The sequence below is a fragment of the Myotis davidii genome, unplaced genomic scaffold (assembly GCF_000327345.1).
Source record: "Myotis davidii unplaced genomic scaffold, ASM32734v1 scaffold14, whole genome shotgun sequence".
In the NCBI taxonomy this organism is placed as follows: Eukaryota; Metazoa; Chordata; class Mammalia; order Chiroptera; family Vespertilionidae; genus Myotis; species Myotis davidii.
The window spans coordinates 2,226,302-2,244,206 of NW_006287372.1; the positions used below are offsets into that span (position 1 = coordinate 2,226,302).

Sequence of the window (17,905 nt, forward strand, 5' to 3'; positions counted from 1 at the left end):
ATCCCGTGCAGCGCTAAGGATGTCTGACTGAAGCTTAGGTCTGCTCCCCGCTGGCAAGTGGACATCCCTCGAGGGCTGCCGGGTTGCCAGAGGGATGTCTGATTGCCATCTTAGGCCCAATCCCCCAGGGAGAAGGCCTAAGCCAGAAAGTGGTCACCCCAAGGGGTCCCAGACTGCGAAAGGGCATAGGCCAGGCTGAGGGGCCCCCTACCCCAGTGCAAATTTTTGTGCACTGGGTCTCTAGTCTATATATATAAAAGCGTAAGCAACCAGACAACCGGACAACCGGATGGTAGCTATGACACGCACTGACCACCAGGGGGAAGACGCTCAATACAGGAGCTGCCCCCTGGTGGTCAGTGTGCTCCCACAGCCGCAGCGCCACTCAACTGACAAGTGCAGTTACAGCGCCGTGAATCTCTCCCACACACACTCCTCCTGCGCACCCGAGCGGTGGCGACAGTAGCAGTGGGGCCAGGATGAGCAGGAGTGGTGTGGCACCCAGTCCATGCTCAGGCTCCACCCCCCCACCCCAGCCACCTGCCGCTTGCTTCCTGCACTACTTCATGCTGAGCAGGATGCAGGCAGACAGTGGGCTGGAGCCGATGAGTTGGCAGGTAAGGCCAGACTGCAGTGGCACGGAGATCCACTGATCCCTGCAGGCCAGGCCGAGGGACCCCACTGGTGCACGAATCTGTGCACCGGGCCTCTGGTAGATTATAATTTGAAACCAGTGGAGGACATCAGCACTCTGGACAGGCTCAGCATCGGATACTCTTGGATAGTCGGTCACCATCCCTTGAGTGTTCTTTTTGGAGGAAAGGACAAGGGCCAGGGCACCGTGGAGAGGCTGGTGTGGTAATCTGTGACCCCTGCCACGGAGCTGAGCAGGGCCTGTGGTCTCAAGCTGTTCGCTGTGGTCCTGAACCCAAATGTCCTTCAGAGGCTGGAGAGCAGCCCTCACTGCTGTGGAAACCTGTCTTTTGTGTGACCCAGGCCCCTCACCCCGTGGCATGTCACGTCACGTGGCCCTGGCTCTGCAGAAGGACCAGGCCACTCCATCAGGGCATGGGCTCTTGTTCCCTGTGGGACTCTCACCGGAAGCCTTCACCTCTCAGCCTCACTTTATGGAAACATAAAATGAGGATGATGATACTAAAATGGGATGTTGATAATCATCCATCCTAGGATCGCTTTCAGCATCCACTGGACCACGTTTTAAGGTTTTATGCTTTATTGGTCTTAAGGCACAGGCGACTTACTAAGGAGATGTTGCTTACTGGTTGTGGCTTTGGTTCAGTAAGTTTGAAGTATATCTTTACACCTGTGAGTATATACAAATTCATTCAAATCAGTGAACTCATTCACACTAACCTTAGGACCAAAAGATAGACACAGAGTAACAAGTATTTGCTTTAAGTAAGAAAAAAACTTTCACCAATGGCTATTGTCTGAATTCACTGAAAAATAATCTGTGCTTGTATTGTCTTTATAATTTAAATTTGTATGTAAAAGTCATTTATTCAAGCAAATATTTACTGAGAGCCGACTTTGTGTGGGGCTGATTTGACCTTGGACGGACATCTCCCAGCAAAGGGCAGCCCTGTGTTCAGAAAGCTCCTGTTCTGTCAGGTAGAGGCCGCCAGGAGGAAGCCAGCGAGTAAACACAAGCATTTCAGGTGACTGTCAAGGGCAACGGAGAACATGTCAGCAGGGAAGGGCTGTGGGATGTGAAGAGTTTCCTGTGTTGGTCAGAAAAGACCTACTCATTTAAATTATTGAAATACAGTGACCTCGCTGTTAGAGAAAACACAAGGAAAATCTTCTCATGTCTACATTGTCTGTGGATGAACACAGGTACTGATGATGCTGCACAGCAAGAGCCCAACACAGTGGGGAGCCTTACTGAATAGTGATGCTTGTTAGTCAAAAAGGAGCTGGAGAGGCAGCGCTGAACTCGCTGAGACGCTATTCTTCATGTCTGGACCAGGAAATGCAGTCAGCACTTGAATAGGAACATATTCTTGATGCTGACAAACTCCTTCTGGTAGGAAGACTGGAGGGCCGGCTTCCCCTGCGCTCAGAGGGGAGCCCCTGGCTCCCTGGGCAGGAGCACTGGCCTTGGACATGACTCTCCTTTCGGCTGCAGGAGAGACCTCCCGCCTACCCAGAAGGACGGAGGAAGTCTCTGCTGGGTGTGCACCCTCCTGTGTTTTCAGTAAGAACCGCGTTTCAGACACCTAATCGCCATAAAGGAGATGGAACTCATGTGCTGGGCACCGAGCAGCATTTTCAGGGCAGAGAGCAAGCCAGGAAGACAGAGCCCCAGGGGTCGGGTGCTGACTGTGGGAAAGCGCAGACCAGGAGACACCCAGGTCCTGGGAACATCAGGTCTGCGGTCTCTGAGGAGGCAGACCAGGTGAGCCTGTATCGGGGTGGGGGGCGGGGGGCGGGCAGGGTGCCCAGCACACAGTAGTCGCCTGAGCCTGAGACCTCACTGTGCACCCCCAGAGAGGCCCGGGGTGTCCTGTGAAAACATGGCTTTCCTGCTTTGCCTGAGAATGGTCTGTCCAGACAGACAGACAAAACTAGGAGTGATCACTGCTTTGATGTCTGAGGACGCAAAGGGCAGTGGGAGCTCAGAGCAGGACTGGGCAGGTTTCTAAATGAACAGAAACATAGTATTCTGGAGGCTGAAAGACAGGAGCCTCACACAGGGCTGGTCATGTCTGGAAATATCAAACAGGGGCGTTTAGGTTTCAGATTTGGATTTCCCAGGCTTCGTGTTCCTGCTAAATACGTTAGTCCATCGCTCGCTTCCCGCAGCTCCCAGCTCGCAGGAGGGGTGCGGCTGTGGGAGCCTCGCTGCTGTCCGGGAGACGAGGGAAATGCAATTTACCCCAGCAGATCAGCAGCAGATAGAGCGGTGACAGGGGCCTCCCCTGTAATTTCAGGAGAATGGTATTACCCTGGCTCTCCGTGGGCTCGCTGGCTACCTCCTGTCAGTGAGCAACAGTCTTACTGCAAAGCAGGAGCCCAGCGGCTCTTTGTCTCGTGGGCAGGGCTCCCTCTGGGAGGGGCCGCCTCAGGATGACCATGTGCAGGAGCAAGCGCCGGCATCAGAGATGTGAGTACGTCCTGAACCAACCTGCTCATGACACGGTGGGGAGTGCACTTGATTTGTTAGGAGAGACGAACCGTGACTTCTCCAGATATTTCCCGGGACTAGGAAAGGTAGTGTAGCTTTTCCACCCTCGCCTTGATCGTTATCACTATTACAGCCAGAAAGATGTTGAGGGCGAGAACTTGGGGAATTCACTTGTTACTATGGAAACCCTTGAAAAGGTTTACAAAATCAACAGAGAAACAGCTCAAATGCGATTTCAGTGGAGCTCAGCATCCTTCATCCAGCAGAGCACTGGGTAGCGCTCGCTCTCGCTCTCTGGCTCTCTCGCTCTCTCTCCCTTCTTTACTGGGAGTGAGGGGTTTTCTCCCTGGGGGGTCTATTGAAAGGTTGGGGACGGGAGCCTGACACTTCTGCTTATTCATCCCATTTCAAGTATAACTCTCATTGTCTCTAAACACTTCGGGGTGGAGGGGAGAGGGTTCATTGCAAATATTGAACAGGATATTCTTTGGTGCCAAACTTCTTGGTCTGGGCCATGTTTCTAACTTAATTCACAACAGGCAGCATGTCCCAGGGCTATGAGGAGTCACCTGTAATCGACCCAAAGGGGCTGATCCTGACAGAAAAGCAGCATGACAATTGCTCCGGCCACACGTCCGGAACAAGGGTGGTTGTGGGACTGAAAGCCGCTGGGATTTAGCTGGAATCCGAGTCTTGTGGACGCCGTTTCACGGCAGAGCCCCGTGCCGGTCACGGCGACCTCTCCGCCCACCTCGGCGAGCCGGCTCTGAGCCACTTTACCTTCGCGGGGTCTGAGCAAGCTGGCCGCCGGAGGCAGCTGACTACACTTGTTCTGTGGTCCACTTCCACCCGCTTGATCTCCATCCTGGCGTCCTGGGTGTCACCGGTTACGGAAGAACAGAAGCAGCAGCAGCAGCAGTTCCTCCATCAGAGGCTACAGGACAATAGGAACATAGAATTTTTTTAGGGTGATCATGTGGGCTTTGGTCCATCGTCACCTGTGAGCTGAACGCTAGCATTTCTCTTGTTCAAGGAAGTTTGATGCTCCACGGGGCGCCCGGTGAGCTGCGACCGCCGGTGCATTTCAGAGCTGCCTGCCTCTTGTTCCCTCTCTGCCTTGTGACTGAGAAACAGGGCAGGAAACGGCTGCTCTTCCTGAGAAACACGTTGGTTCACAGCCGACAAGTCTGTTGCTGATGGTTTCCTTGTGATTTCCTTCTACAGGAGTCACTCTAAGCGGTGCATGTACCGGAAGCCTGCACGCCCTGTTACTCCTGTCTCACACACACTCATGTTTTCCAGGGGCAGCCATCGCCTTAGTGCACATGGCAGGTGAAAGATTCACAGGAAAACTGACCCGAGTGTCCCTCCCTAAAAGGTGCCTGTTGGCGTCTGCGATGAAGCAGCAGGAAGAAACTGTGTATTAGCCAAGGCAAGCCAGCAGCGTGTAATTATGCAGCCAGACACAGTGGGGTGCTGAACAGTTCAGGTTTTAAAAGCCCAGGTGTCTTGTCTACCTGTATCATTGGCTGGATTCTACTGCACTAACTGTTCTATATTCTAACCATATAAAAGATTGGAGAGCAGGGATGCAGTAAAATAAAGTATTAAGAAACCTTAGCAATAAAAGCAAATGGGATCCTTAGATGAATGTCTGTCTCACACCAATAATCTCTACAAAAGTGGAATGTAATTCCCTTGCTTGCTATCCAGTGGCCATTTAATAATATCTGGATTATCCCCTCACCAAAACCCAGTGCAGTTCCACTCTAAATCATATGTTTTATGTGTTTTGATCATGGAAAGGCATAAACTAAGCTAGAGGCAATTGTAATCCAATTAAAGCAATAATTGCATGCTTAAAACCTCAGTGTGGGAAAGGAGAAAAGTGTTCTTATGATTGTCTTTAAAATTGCAAAAGTACATAAATGAAGTTTTTAATTTTCTCATTCCACAAAGATTTAATATAATATCCTCCAGCAGAAATAATGCAACTTCCTTAGAGCAGCCCAGGAGAGAGCAGCAAGCGCCTGAGCCCCCAGGGCGTGAGGGGTGGCACCAGCACCCGGGGGGATGTTCAAAGTAGAAATTGTGCTAAGCCTTTGAGAATTCCTGTGGGATTCTGAAATCCTTTCCCCTTGTCCAGGCAGGTTATTTATAATTCCCTGAGGAGGGGGTGGGGGAGCAGTTGCTGTGGAAAAGGAGACCGCCTGAGTGTTCATTCAGCTAGCAGGTCTTCCTGGCACGTAACTGCATAATGACTGTCAATTAGATATGAATTGGGGCGGGGGGGGGGGGAAAAAATGATTGCCGGTGTCAGAGGTTGTTTTTAACAGAGCCAAGCATGTAGAAACCACTTTAAGGAACTGTAATAGATGGAAACCTTGTTTTACAAATTAGGTTGGGGCGGAATCATCATTTGTAAAACATTTTCCTTCAGAGTTTAAATATAGATTTTTTTTCACACATCTTGCATCAGTCTATTTATTAAAGTGTGAAGTTTATGTTTAAACTCTCAAAAATTCATACTATGTGTAAAATAAGGTATACCAGTGACCTCCCTTACGGGACTTCCAAATGACCTTGAGGAAACATGTGTTTTGTTTTCTAAAAAGACAGAGAGAGAAATTCTTAACGCTGAATATGTTTTGAAATACATACACAGGGCAACGTTAGAGCAGGGCCCATGTGATGTTAGGTATAGGTTTTTGAGCATCCTACAACCTCATACACAGCGAGAAAGCAGTGCCCCTCTCATTGCAGGGCTAACACTTTACCTCATTTTGCTAAGCGGGAGAGATATGGCTTTCTGGTTGCAAAGGATACGTTAGAGTGGCCTTATCCACCTCATTGTGGGAATACTTGCTGAGATCATGTCGGGAACTTAAGGACCCGCCGTCAGTCTCCCTTTAATCTTGTCCCATGTCTGTTACCTCTGTGGATTGCAATGTCTTCGATAACTTCAGTGAATGGGGCACAAATGGCTTTTGGAGTGTCTTCCATTTCTAACCTCAGCGTTTCCAGTTCGTAGTTTCATCATGTAATTCTTCTCCTCAGAGACATTGGATGGTTCTCATTGCCTAGCCTGGGGCTCTGGGCCCATGTGCTCATATCCATGTGACCCTGGGTTTAATGCAAGAGGCCCTAGAATCCATGAGAACATTAATCATTGCCTGTGTAATGATGAAAAAAAATATGTATATATTACCCATATGTATCACATACACACTAGAGGCCTGGTGCATGAAATTTGTGCACTGAGGGTTGAGAGGTCCCTCAGCCCGGGCTGCCCTCTCGAAGTCTGGGACCCCCCGCCTGCTTGCTGCTCCCTACAGCTCAGCTCGCTGCTCCTTAGTGCTGCCGAGAAAGCTCCCCCCACCACCACTGCACTCACCAGCCGTGAGCCTGGCTTCTGGCTGAGCAGCGATCCCCCTGTGGGAGAGCACTGACTACCAGGGGGCAGCTCCTACATTGAGCACCTGCCCCCTGGTGGTCAGTTCATAGTGACCAGTTATTCCACCATTTGGTCAACTTGTATATTAGGGTTTTATTATATAGGATAGGATATTGAATGTGAACTGTAAATGAAAAATAAAATTTAAAAAGGAACCAAATAAAATTTTAGATCTGAAAATTTTTTAATATATATATTTTTAATTCTCACCTAAAGATGTTTTCAAATTGATTTTTAGAGAGAGAAACATCCATGTGACAGAGAAATACCCATAGGCTGCCTCTGCACCTGCTGACCCACCAGGATCTAAGCTAAACCTAAATATGTGCCCTAACCTAGAATCCAACAGGAAATCCTTTGATGTACAGGCTGAGACTCCAACCAATTGAGCCACCTGGCCAGGGCAGATCTGAAAAAAAATTTTAAATGTACCTTCAGGCCCTGGTCAGTGTGGATCAGTAGGCAGCCGTGGGCAAACTACGGCCCATGGGCATGAGCAGCACTCCCCCTGAGGGAACTCATTGTACCTCCAGGCCCTAGTTGGTGTGAATCAGTAGTTAGAGTGTCCTCCCACGCACCAAAGGGTCATGGGTTCGATTCCAGGTGAGGGCACATACACAGGTTGTGGGTTGCTTGGGCAACTGATCAATGTTTCTCTTTCTCTTTCCATTCCCTTCCTCTCCCTCTAGAATCAATGAAAAGAACATATCCCTAGAGGAGGACTTAAAAAGAAAAAAAATGCTGGTTTGGTTCAGTGGATAGTGTTTCTGCAGGCAGACTTAAGGGTATCGGGTTGGATTCTGGTCAAGGGCACGTACTTGGGTTGCAAGCTCAATCCGGGGCCCTGGTCGGGAATTCAGCAAGAGTCAACAATTGCTGTCTCTCACATTAGTTTCTGTCTTTCTCCCTCCCTTCCATTCTCTCTAAAAAAAAATCAGTGCAAAAAAGTCCTCAGGTGAGGATTAACCAAAACAAACCAACACACACCCATCCCAGTGTGATTACTGAAGGAGCAGAGGAAGTATTTGTTGAATGAGCGGGAAAGGATGGGACTTCGTTTTATAACTGTGTTAGCAACTCTGCAAGCCAGAGGGTTTATTTTTTATTTTAATTTTTATTGATGGATTATTTTAGAGAGAGGAAGGGAGCGAGAGAAACACCAGTGTGTTGTTCCACTTGTTATGCTCTTTGGTTGCTTCTTGTCTGTGCCCTGACCAGGATCCCACCCGCAGCCTGGCTGTGTCAGGAAGAGGTTCTAACCCACGCGCTGCGGGCTGCCTGTCAGGGACCCTCAATAAACCCCTCTGGGTGCCTCAGCCCCTGCTGCGGGCCGGAGGGCCTCTGCCAGAGCGAAGGTTTGGGCTCCATTCTGCCAGGGCCCCTACATAGGTTTCGGGTTTGATCCCTGGTCGTGGCTGACTGCTGCTCAGGAAGGGACCGAGGACCGTTGAGGTCCGTGTGCTCTAGTCATTCGGCCGGGAGCTGGGGTTCCATTGCCGACATGGCCGACTCTGGTCCCACTACCCCGTCCTCCATCGAGACTTCAACTATGGCAGCTGCGTGGCCTCCGCCAGCAGACACATCCACATGGGCAGGCACCCTCCGCGCCTCGCGAGGCCTGGCTACTGCGCAGTCCCCCCAGTAGGCGGATTTCCAGGTTCCCAGGGAGAGCGCCCTCCACGCCGGACTCCCAGGGACAGCGGGGTCCCCGAGGGAAAACACTTCCCTCCGCCTCCCCTCTGGGCTCAGAGGGAGGTCCTGGCTGGGTGCTGAGAAAGGAACCTGGAGCCCTTCCTCCTGGAACCCTGTCGTCTTTGGGGGTAGAAAGCGACAGATGAAGCCTCAGCAGCCTTCCTGGGGCATCTTTAAGTGAAGATGTTATTTTTTTTCAGTGAAAATAAGTTCATTGTGTAATCAATATCGTGTACTCATTATGATAATAACCTGCATTGAGTTATCTGCTGGGATGTTGGGCTTTAGGGCCTGTGAACGCATTTTATTGTATTTGATGCAGCCTCATGTCCTCTGCCTCGGTCAGCAGGCAGCCACGCCCACTCACGCCTGCCGGTTGTTAACCCTGAGGGCACACCGGCTAATTTGAATATTCCTCTATTATTATATAGGGCATACTAATTTGGGGTTCTAAAGTGATATGTTTAATAAAATGTATTTAAAAGGTGATACTAACCTTGTAAACTTTTTATGCCATATATTTTATATATTATTTTAAAAATATATCACATTGGATATAATTATATTTCAATGTTTAAAGAAAAGTATTCTCATGTTCCCAAATGTTGGGAATCACTGAACTGGAAAATAAAACACAGATATGACATCATGTCACAGACATCGCGTCATCCTCACTCCCGCCTTCCTCACGCCACCTGTGTTCTGGACTTGGTCAGCCTCCGGGTTGCCCCTGGCTTTGCCATGCCTGCCCCATTGACGGGCGGCCTGCACCAGCATCTTCTCCTGTGGAAACCATTGCTAGTCAAGGTTTCACTCAAATGCCACCTCCTTCACAAAGGTCTCTCCCGTTTCCAAGTAAAATTTGTCTTTCTCTTCTCTCTTCTCAGGTAAATAGAATTTGCTCACACTTTCTATGGTTCTGTCTTATACATTGACATTTATCTGCTTATTCCATCAATCTCTCATTTTTCTTTCTGAGAATACATAAAGCAAGAATAAAAGGTACCTAATTCTTGCTTTATGTATTCTCAGAGCATAATATAATGCTTCACTTGTAACAATCCATAACTCACTAATGAAGTTTAGTCACATAAAGAAATATTTATCGATCACCCCTTACATTACTTTCCTGACACAGCTCTTATACTAAGACTGTAGCAATGTACAAAATGAAGTTCTATTGGGGAAAGAAACACAAAATGCAAATAAATGCATAATAGGCCATATGCCATGTGATACTACTTTCTATGGAGGAAAAAATAAGCAAGCAAGAGGGCAAGAGAGTTTGGAAAGATGGAGTGGAGAATTGCTCTTTTCTATGGGGTAGATAAGAAAAGCTGCTGTGATTAAGGTGACATTTGATCAGACACCTGGAGAAAATGAGGCAGCAATCTACTTCCCGGGTAGTTCCAGGCGTACACAGCAGCATGTGCAAAGTCCCTGGGGTCCTTAGGGCATTGGAGGAAGACAGAGAAGAAAACTGGAATTAATGAACAGATATGAGGTAAAAAACCATCAGAGGCATTGTATGGGTAAACAGGACATAGAATTAAATGCAATGATGTATTTTATTTGTAACTGAGTTCAGATATTATATTATTTATTAACTTTTAAGAAACACTATACTTTGAAGTGACTTGTGAAATAGTTCTATTAATATGAAAATAAGAATGATGTTTTAAAAATCACTATACTTTATGCTAGTCAAGGCATCCAATCATTAAATGAAAGAGAATCAAACCGTGGTCACCCAGAGCCAGAAAGATATTATTTGAACAAGAATATTTTCTAATTTATCTTCTTACAAATATTCTTATATTCTTGATCGATTAACCCTCCCTCTCTTTAAAAATCTTGCTATGAGAAACGAATAAATTCATAGTTTGATGGAAATGTTGTCCAGCTTCTTAAGTGATTGGCAGGAAGAAACACTGGCTGCCATTCTTAATTGGTACAGAATTGGTGCATTAGTGGTCAAGTGGATAATTGGTTTGATGTTCTGGAATTGTTAGAACATGCGCTTTCTTACTTGACACATACATCTTTATTGCTACATTTGGTCTTATATAAATCTTTATTGAAATATTTTTTGAAATTAATACAAATTGGATAGAAAAGATAAAAATGGATTATTATTCAAAACAAATATTTATGTTGATGCTGTATGTAACTGTGAAGATGCAAGCAAGCATGAATCGTTGCTCCCTAATTAGATCATATCTAAAATGTTGACATTATTTATTACAAAACTAGTTGAAGAGCCATATGATCTAGGTTAAAAAAATTTTTTTAAGTTTACATTAAAAAAAAATACTTGACGCTTATTATGTAAGGCTCCTAGAAGACACTATTAAATTCAACCCTTGATTTTTCTGTTATTAAACGTTTGTTGGGAATTCTGGCCTGACATTGGAAATTTCTCCAGTCTTTTCCCCTCCACTTCCTTATATGAAGTCTATAACAGGCATAGCTTGAGAACATGTAATGTACTTTCCTCTGTGGACTCGTGTCTGCAGCTAGAGTCAGGATGGTCGGGTAGAGCATGCTCAGCCGGGCTGATATTGCCGAGAGCAGGGATGTAGGCAGGCTGGCTGAGGACGCCCTGGTTCATGTGGGTCTGCTTCTCCTCCTCCCTGTGCTTTGCTTTCTCAGGTTCCAGCCTGCGACTGGGTCCCCTGCAGAAATGCTTTCATACTTTCTCTCTCTCTCTCTCTCTCTCTCTCTCTCTCTCTCATCTAGGCATTTTTTCTATTTCAGTGCTCCCATAATCAAAGGTCACTTTTGTAGAAGGTGACAGTTTGTCCATTTCTTTGAACTTGGCTCTCATCCACCACCTGTTCATTTAGTTTCTCTCTTCTGAGAATCTGGGCTGCATTCCTGTCTAGACCTACACAGAAACCTTGGTGTCGGCCTTGCCCCCACACAGATGTTCAGATTAATGTTCTCTACAGAACGGCACTGACCTCTCAAAGAAGGTGACAGTGACAAATGATGGGAGTTTTATTTACAGACGACACCTGATACATGATAAGCAACTAGATTCTTAGCTAAATCAGATTGGTGTTAAGTAGATATCAATGTATCTTTTGAAAATTCTGCCATGAATACACAGGTATGTGTGTGTGTATGTGTTTAATCTTTCTTGTTGAAAGTATTACAGATGCCCTGCCCTTTTCCCTCCATTGACTCCCTCTACCTCTCTTGCCCCCACTCCCTGGGGCTTTCAGTACACTATTGTCTGTGTCCATGGGTTATGCATATCTATACTAATAAAAGCCTATGTGGTTGTGACACCCTCACGCTGTAACAATCCATCACCACGAAGCTGCATGCGCAGCGGGTGCGTGCGGGTGGGCAGGGACTTGACACTGCATGCGCAGCACAGAGCCAGGCCCCGCGGGTCCCGGCAGTTCTGCATGGCGACACCAGGGGCAGGACCCCTGGCTCTGGCCTATGTCTTTGGGGCAATTCATCAAGGAGCCCTGTATGGGTGGCAGGGCCTACCTCTTTGGGGAGATTGATCATGGAGCTCCCGCACTGTGAGAGGGCACAGGCCAGGCTGGGGAACCACTCCCCACCGTGAGTGCACAGATTTCGTGCACTGGACCTCTAGTATGCTTATAAGTTCTTAGATTTTTACATGGTGATAGACAAGATGGCCACTCCAATGTGCTGATAGAGAGAGGATAACATGGGAAGGAGTCTTTGGAGTGTCTAACATATCCTGCCTTGGGGAGCTTAGAAAGCAACTTTCTCAAAAGCCGTGATCTGCTGCAATTATGCTTTTGGAAAGTCTGTCTATTTTGTTGAGCCACATTAAGTTGTCATTTTTAAGTCAAAATTAGCAGTTTCATATTGTTAATCTAAACACCAGCTATCATGGAAGTTGGTGATGAAAAGGGACCAGGCAGATGGAAAGCCATCGCACCAACACTAGTTGGCATTAAAAGGCAAGGTTGTGGTGACAATCCTTCATTAATTTAACTGTTTATTCAACATGACTAAGCCTCAAAGGCCTTGATAATGATGCTAAATGGTGTCGTTGCCTGCAGGGTATTTTATTGTATACTTCCACTGTCATTGTAGGAGTTTTCCTTTCTTTGCACTAAAACAATGTCAAGGGCATGTATAGTTAAGCTGAGGATGAGCACTTGTTGTCTAAAAGAATATAATTAACTAAGGGAATGTATGTGCTGTTGTTTGGGGCATGTAAGGCTAAAGCAGCCACAAGGGAACAGAAGTGCATTCAGACATGTCAACGTGGTTAAATAGATGACATTTTAGCTATTAATCCTTCTAAATAGGCTTTAAAGATCATCAAAACTTTGGAAATTGCCTACCTCCCCCCAGATAAAGTGGTTATTTAAAAAATGTGAATTCTAATTTTACATGGTTTTATTATTAGAACTTTGCTTTCATCCAATTGGAACAACTATAAATGAATTAATAGTAATACAAAAATGATGAAAGTAGCATTTGACATTTCTTGAACTCTACTCTATGCCAGGTATTATTTTAAGCACTTTTTTATATATATAACTAATGTAATGTATGCAACAGGGCAATTATTGAACATGTAGAAGCACTAATCTAGTAATTATGACCCTTTTAATTTTCATTGCAATTTCAAAATGTTACTCATAATTTTGATATCTACTCTCTAGGAAATCAAACACCAAGTTAAATTAAAATATGTTATTGGCCTGAGTGAAAGAATCAGAGCTGTTTACATGGAACTAGCCTTTCCTGGTGACCATTTCCAGCACAGATGATCCACTCGAATGTGATGAACAGGCTCCGAATCTCCCCAGGGCTGGGGCAGCGATACCATGAAAGTTTCTGCAGTCGTTTGTTTATTCACTCTTTAGACAGAAATAGTTTTTTGATTATTTTCCCAGAACCCAGGCTAGATTTTGAGAGAGGATTCTATTTGAATAGACATGAAAATTTCATTTGAAATGGAAAGAAAAACAAATTTTAAATTCTACTTTAGAAATATGTTTGTTACTTGGCTAATTAAGAAAGAAGTTATAAGCAAGCACAAAAGTAAAATACAGTAACTGTGTCGGGGAGATCATGGGTGCTGGCTGCTGAGGTTTTCTTTCAGGTCTGTGGAGCCACAGTAACTTAACCAGTTCTTATACTAAACACAGTTGTTCTACAGGTTAAAGACCCTGCAAGTTGGTTTTGTCTTATGGAGACACCATCTCATGTCTTTAGTTGTTTGGGGAGGCTACTAATCATTAGTAATACCATTTCCCCTTAATTACTACTGAAAGAATTAAATCAACTCTTGTAGTCATTTGCCTCATACTTCAAGCCAATTAAGTAAGGCCTGCCTTGTCTATTGGTGTTAAAGGAGCAAGTGGTTTGGGGCTCGACTACCATTCATAGAAATCTTTTGGTTCTTGTGTCTTGGCTATTTTATTATCTTCCATCTAGAAATGTAAAATAGTAGGAATCTTCAATCATGTTAATCTTCAATCATCTAATTGTTAAAATTTTGCTGAAACCGGTTTGGCTCAGTGGATAGAGCATTGGCCTGCGGACTGAAGGGTCCCAGGTTCGATTCCGGTCAAGGGCATGTACCTGGGTTGCAGGCACATCCCCAGTGGGAGATGTGCAGGAGGCAGCTGATCGATGTTTCTAACTTTCTATCTCTCTCCCTTCCTCTCTGTAAAGAATCAATAAAATATATTTTAAAAAATTTTTTATTGTATTTATTGGATGATAGTATACAGTGTATCTCCAATACCAGTCCTTATTTAAGAAAACTTTAACTGACAAATATCCTGGAAAACCATGTCAGTCTAGAAGTAATTTTAGTTAACTAATAAGCACCATCATTTTGTGCTATCGACTAAAAGTTTGATTGGTTCTTTCTTTGAATTATTCTGGGTCAATGCCTGCATCAGTATAAACTGAAAGCCTTCCTATTATTTACCCATCCAAACTTTATAACTTAGTTGTCATAGTGAACAGATTCTTCAATTCTTGTACAAAAGTAAATTTAAGTAAACCATGTCTAACTTTATGACTTTAACAAGACTGACAAGGCATCTTTTGACCAGGTATTATCTGACTTTGCAGATTCATTTCTTGCCATTCCACTTTGTGTATTTCAGTTTGGTGTTTGGCACTGTATTTTCCTTCTGTTGTCCGTCGTTAACCACTTAGGTTACCTCTTCTATATAGAACACCTCTCCCTACTCTATCTTGGTTAATTCTTGCTCATCCCTCAGGTGCCAGCTCACATATGCACCTCCTACTGATTAATTTCTCTAATCTCCTGGTGGCGAGTAGAGTTAACCTTTCTGTTTTCCTTTGTGCCCTACATGTGCATCCTGTTGTGTGTGGGTTGTAATGAATTGGTTATTTGGCTACCCTCCTGGAAAACATAACCCTTTGTGTGTCCCCAGTGTGGTCTGGCACTAGGACACGTTCTATCAGTAGCTATTAAAGGTTGAAAGGAATAGACTGTCTTCCTTAAATACCATTATATACCATTGTCAGCAACTAGACATTTCAGTCATTTGCTCCAAATAAACACTACGATGTAGTCTATCGATAAAATATCTCCTGCCTTTATATAGTCAGGAGATACCTCCAGAGGTGATATTCACCTGCTGAGGTCTTTTTGGTCTCATCTTTTGGGGTTACTTTGTCTACTAACAACTCTAATTTACTTATTTAATAAAAAAATATTAAAAATAATTTAGCCCTGGCTGGTGTGGCTCCTTTGGTTGGAGCGTTGTTCTGTGCACTAAAAGATCCTGGGTTCGGTTCCTGGTTAGGGCACATATCTAGGTTGTGGGTTCATTCCCTGGTTGGGAGGTAAGCAATTGATGTATCTCTCACATCAGTGTTTTTCTCTCTCTCTCCTTTCCTCCCTATTTATGATTAAATAATAATAATTTCAAAGTACTGATAATATGTCCTGGGTAATTGAACAATGTTTGCCCCAAATTTAAGGTTCACTTAGGAAGTAACACGGAGCACAGAGGGTGGCTTTCTCCTGAGGACTTCGGTTGCACTGGTCATGGGGCAACCGGGCTGGTTTCTAGTAGGTTGATTTAAAGGGCCCAGATGCTGTGTCATTGCACTTTAAGAACTGCAGGCTGACGGCTGACAACATTAAAATTAAAACTCTTCTCTCTCCGTTCTCAGATGCTCCCCTATTTGGGTTGGCTGGGCTGCTAGGTTTCATCATTCCTTACATCAATTTTGCTTCAGTTAGAGGAACAAGCTGTTTGTTTCTCCACAGATCTGTAGCTATTAATCTCAGCAGGGACACAGTGATTGATTTTTTCAGACCTCAACATCACAAAGACATAGGCTAGAAGGAGTAATGCACACGAGTCCAGGGTATACCAGCTGAATCTATGAAAATGAAGGCTTCATGACATATAGAATAAGTCTTTGTCACTCATATGTTCTGTCACTTCTAACTTTTGAGATGTGATTAGAATGGTATTATAAAATAATTTCAGGGACTACTTCTAGTCTCTTCTTTCATTCTGCTTTCCATTGTTCTTGTTACTCAGGAGTGGTGTCAACTAGAAATTCTTGAACTGTAAGTAAAAGTGACCTCATTCGAAAGCACTAAAGGTATTGCAGGTGGCAGCTCTCTGAGGGGCTGTCGGTGTTTCTAGCACATGGATGTACAATCTGGGTCAGTAATGAATGCCGCACATTGAATTGACCTCAGTGGTCAGAGCACAAACTTTTTCTCAGCATTGGCAAATTCCTGACATAAAGGCTTAGTCTCGAGCGGTTGAAAAGTTATTAGAATAAGGCAGAGACTCTGAAAGCATGATCTCCATGCTACACATTTTTTTTTCTTTTCTTTTCTGAGTATAATGGAGCTTTCCAAGAATTTTTACTGAGGAGCCATTTTACTTCCTGGACTTGGAAATTGAAAAAAGATAACATTGTGAGAGGAGCAATAAGGAACTCAACAAAGAATTGAGAGCAAAATATTTTATGCTTGGTAAGTTACTTCAAGCTTCTCACCTGAGTTGGTCAGAGCCCCAAGGTAACACGTCCACAGTCAGTGATGTGAGCTCTCTGGGCACAGAAGGTTTGCCCTCATTTGGGACCAGGGGCCACTGTGGCCACCTGACCAGCCTCCTTCACAGAAGGTCACAGAGGATGGACAAGGGAAGGCAGACCAGACTGGGGCCAGTCCCCAGATCCCCTGTCCCCATGACCACAGAGTCTCAAAGTGGATGTATTGCTATTCTATATGTTAAAATACATATCATATATAGAATGTGCCTCATATTGTTTATGTCACCTTTATATACACAAAGGAACACATCTATCTTTGAAGAAACCGCTATTTAGTTTCATTTCCATTTGTGACAGTGGGAGCAGTCAGCCAGCCTAACTTCCTTTTTGATCAAATGACAAGTTTACACACGTGGAATTTCACAGAATACAAAATACCTTCAGTTTCAGGAAGGGCTTGCTTCACAGAGACTGTGAAGTTAGTCTCCATTCATAGTTTCCATTAGCACCTTTGCATTTGAGCAGGTAGACGTTAAACGTTAGATACTTTAAAGGACACTGAACTAATCGATAATGTTGTCTTTCCCTTCAGGCAGAAAACTGTGACTAAATTCTCTGAAAAAATATTACTTTCTTACTTCCTTACCATGAGAGAGACCATGGTTTGTTTCATTCGCATGGGCTCAGGGACTTCTATGAGTACACTCATAGGAAATGTTTATAACCTTATCCAGCTGGGACAACAATCTACCAGGCATCTTCTTTATTCAGCATTATAAGCACCCCAACTGGCAGTGTGAACCACAAAATACAAACTACAGTTTGGACCTAGCTATAGTTTGGGAGAGAGAGATAGAAACGTCAATGATGAGAGTGAATCATTGCTCAGCTGCCTCCTGTACATCCCCCACCTGGGATCCAGCCCACAACCCGGCATGTGCCCTGACTAGAATCAAACTGTTGACCTCCTGGTTCATAGGTTGATGCTCAACCACTGAGCCACACCAGCCTGGATGCTCTATTTTGTTTTTAAATCAATTTCTTTATTTTTTTTTCTAATTCTCACTCGAGGATGTTTTTTTGATTTTAGAAACAGAGGAGGGATTGCCAAAACCGGTTTGGCTCAGTGGATAGAGTGTCGGCCTGCGGACTGAAGGGGCCCAGGTTTGATTCCAATCAAGGGCATGTACATGGGGTGCGGGCACAGCCCCAGTAGGACATGTGCAGGAGGCAGCTGATCGACGTTTCTCTCTCATCGATGTTTCTAACTCTATCTCTCTCCGTCTCTCTCCCTTCCTCTCTGTAAAAAATCAATAAAATATATTTAAAAAAAAAAAAGAAAGAAGGAAACAGAGGAGGGGAGAGGAAGAGAGAAAGAGAAACATTGATGTGAGAGAGAAAAATCCATTGGTTGCCTCCTGTATGTGCCCCAACCAGGATTGAACCGGAAACTTTACTGTGCAGAGGACGACGCTCCAACCAACTGTGCCACACGGGCCAGGGCTGTGACCTTTGCTTAATAAGTGTAACCTATCAATGATATAGAATCAGGTAGAGAGACAGCAGAGCCACCTAGGCCAGTGGTCGGCAAACTGCAGCTC

General features: G+C 44.9%; 1 protein-coding gene across 5 annotated transcripts in view; it reads left to right on the forward strand.

Moving 5' to 3' along the window:
• The window catches only part of RALYL (RALY RNA binding protein-like), a 564,488-nt gene that overhangs the window by 409,667 nt on the left and 136,916 nt on the right, over positions 1–17,905 (forward strand). The window contains exon 1 of one of the 5 annotated variants that reach the window (XM_006759134.2): positions 2,926–3,127. The exons of the other annotated variants lie outside the window; for them this stretch is intronic. Within the exon in view, the coding sequence (XP_006759197.1) occupies positions 3,091–3,127 (37 nt within the window). The 5' untranslated portion in view covers positions 2,926–3,090. Of the gene's footprint in view, positions 1–2,925; positions 3,128–17,905 lie in introns of those variants that run through there. 5 annotated transcript variants of the gene reach the window in all.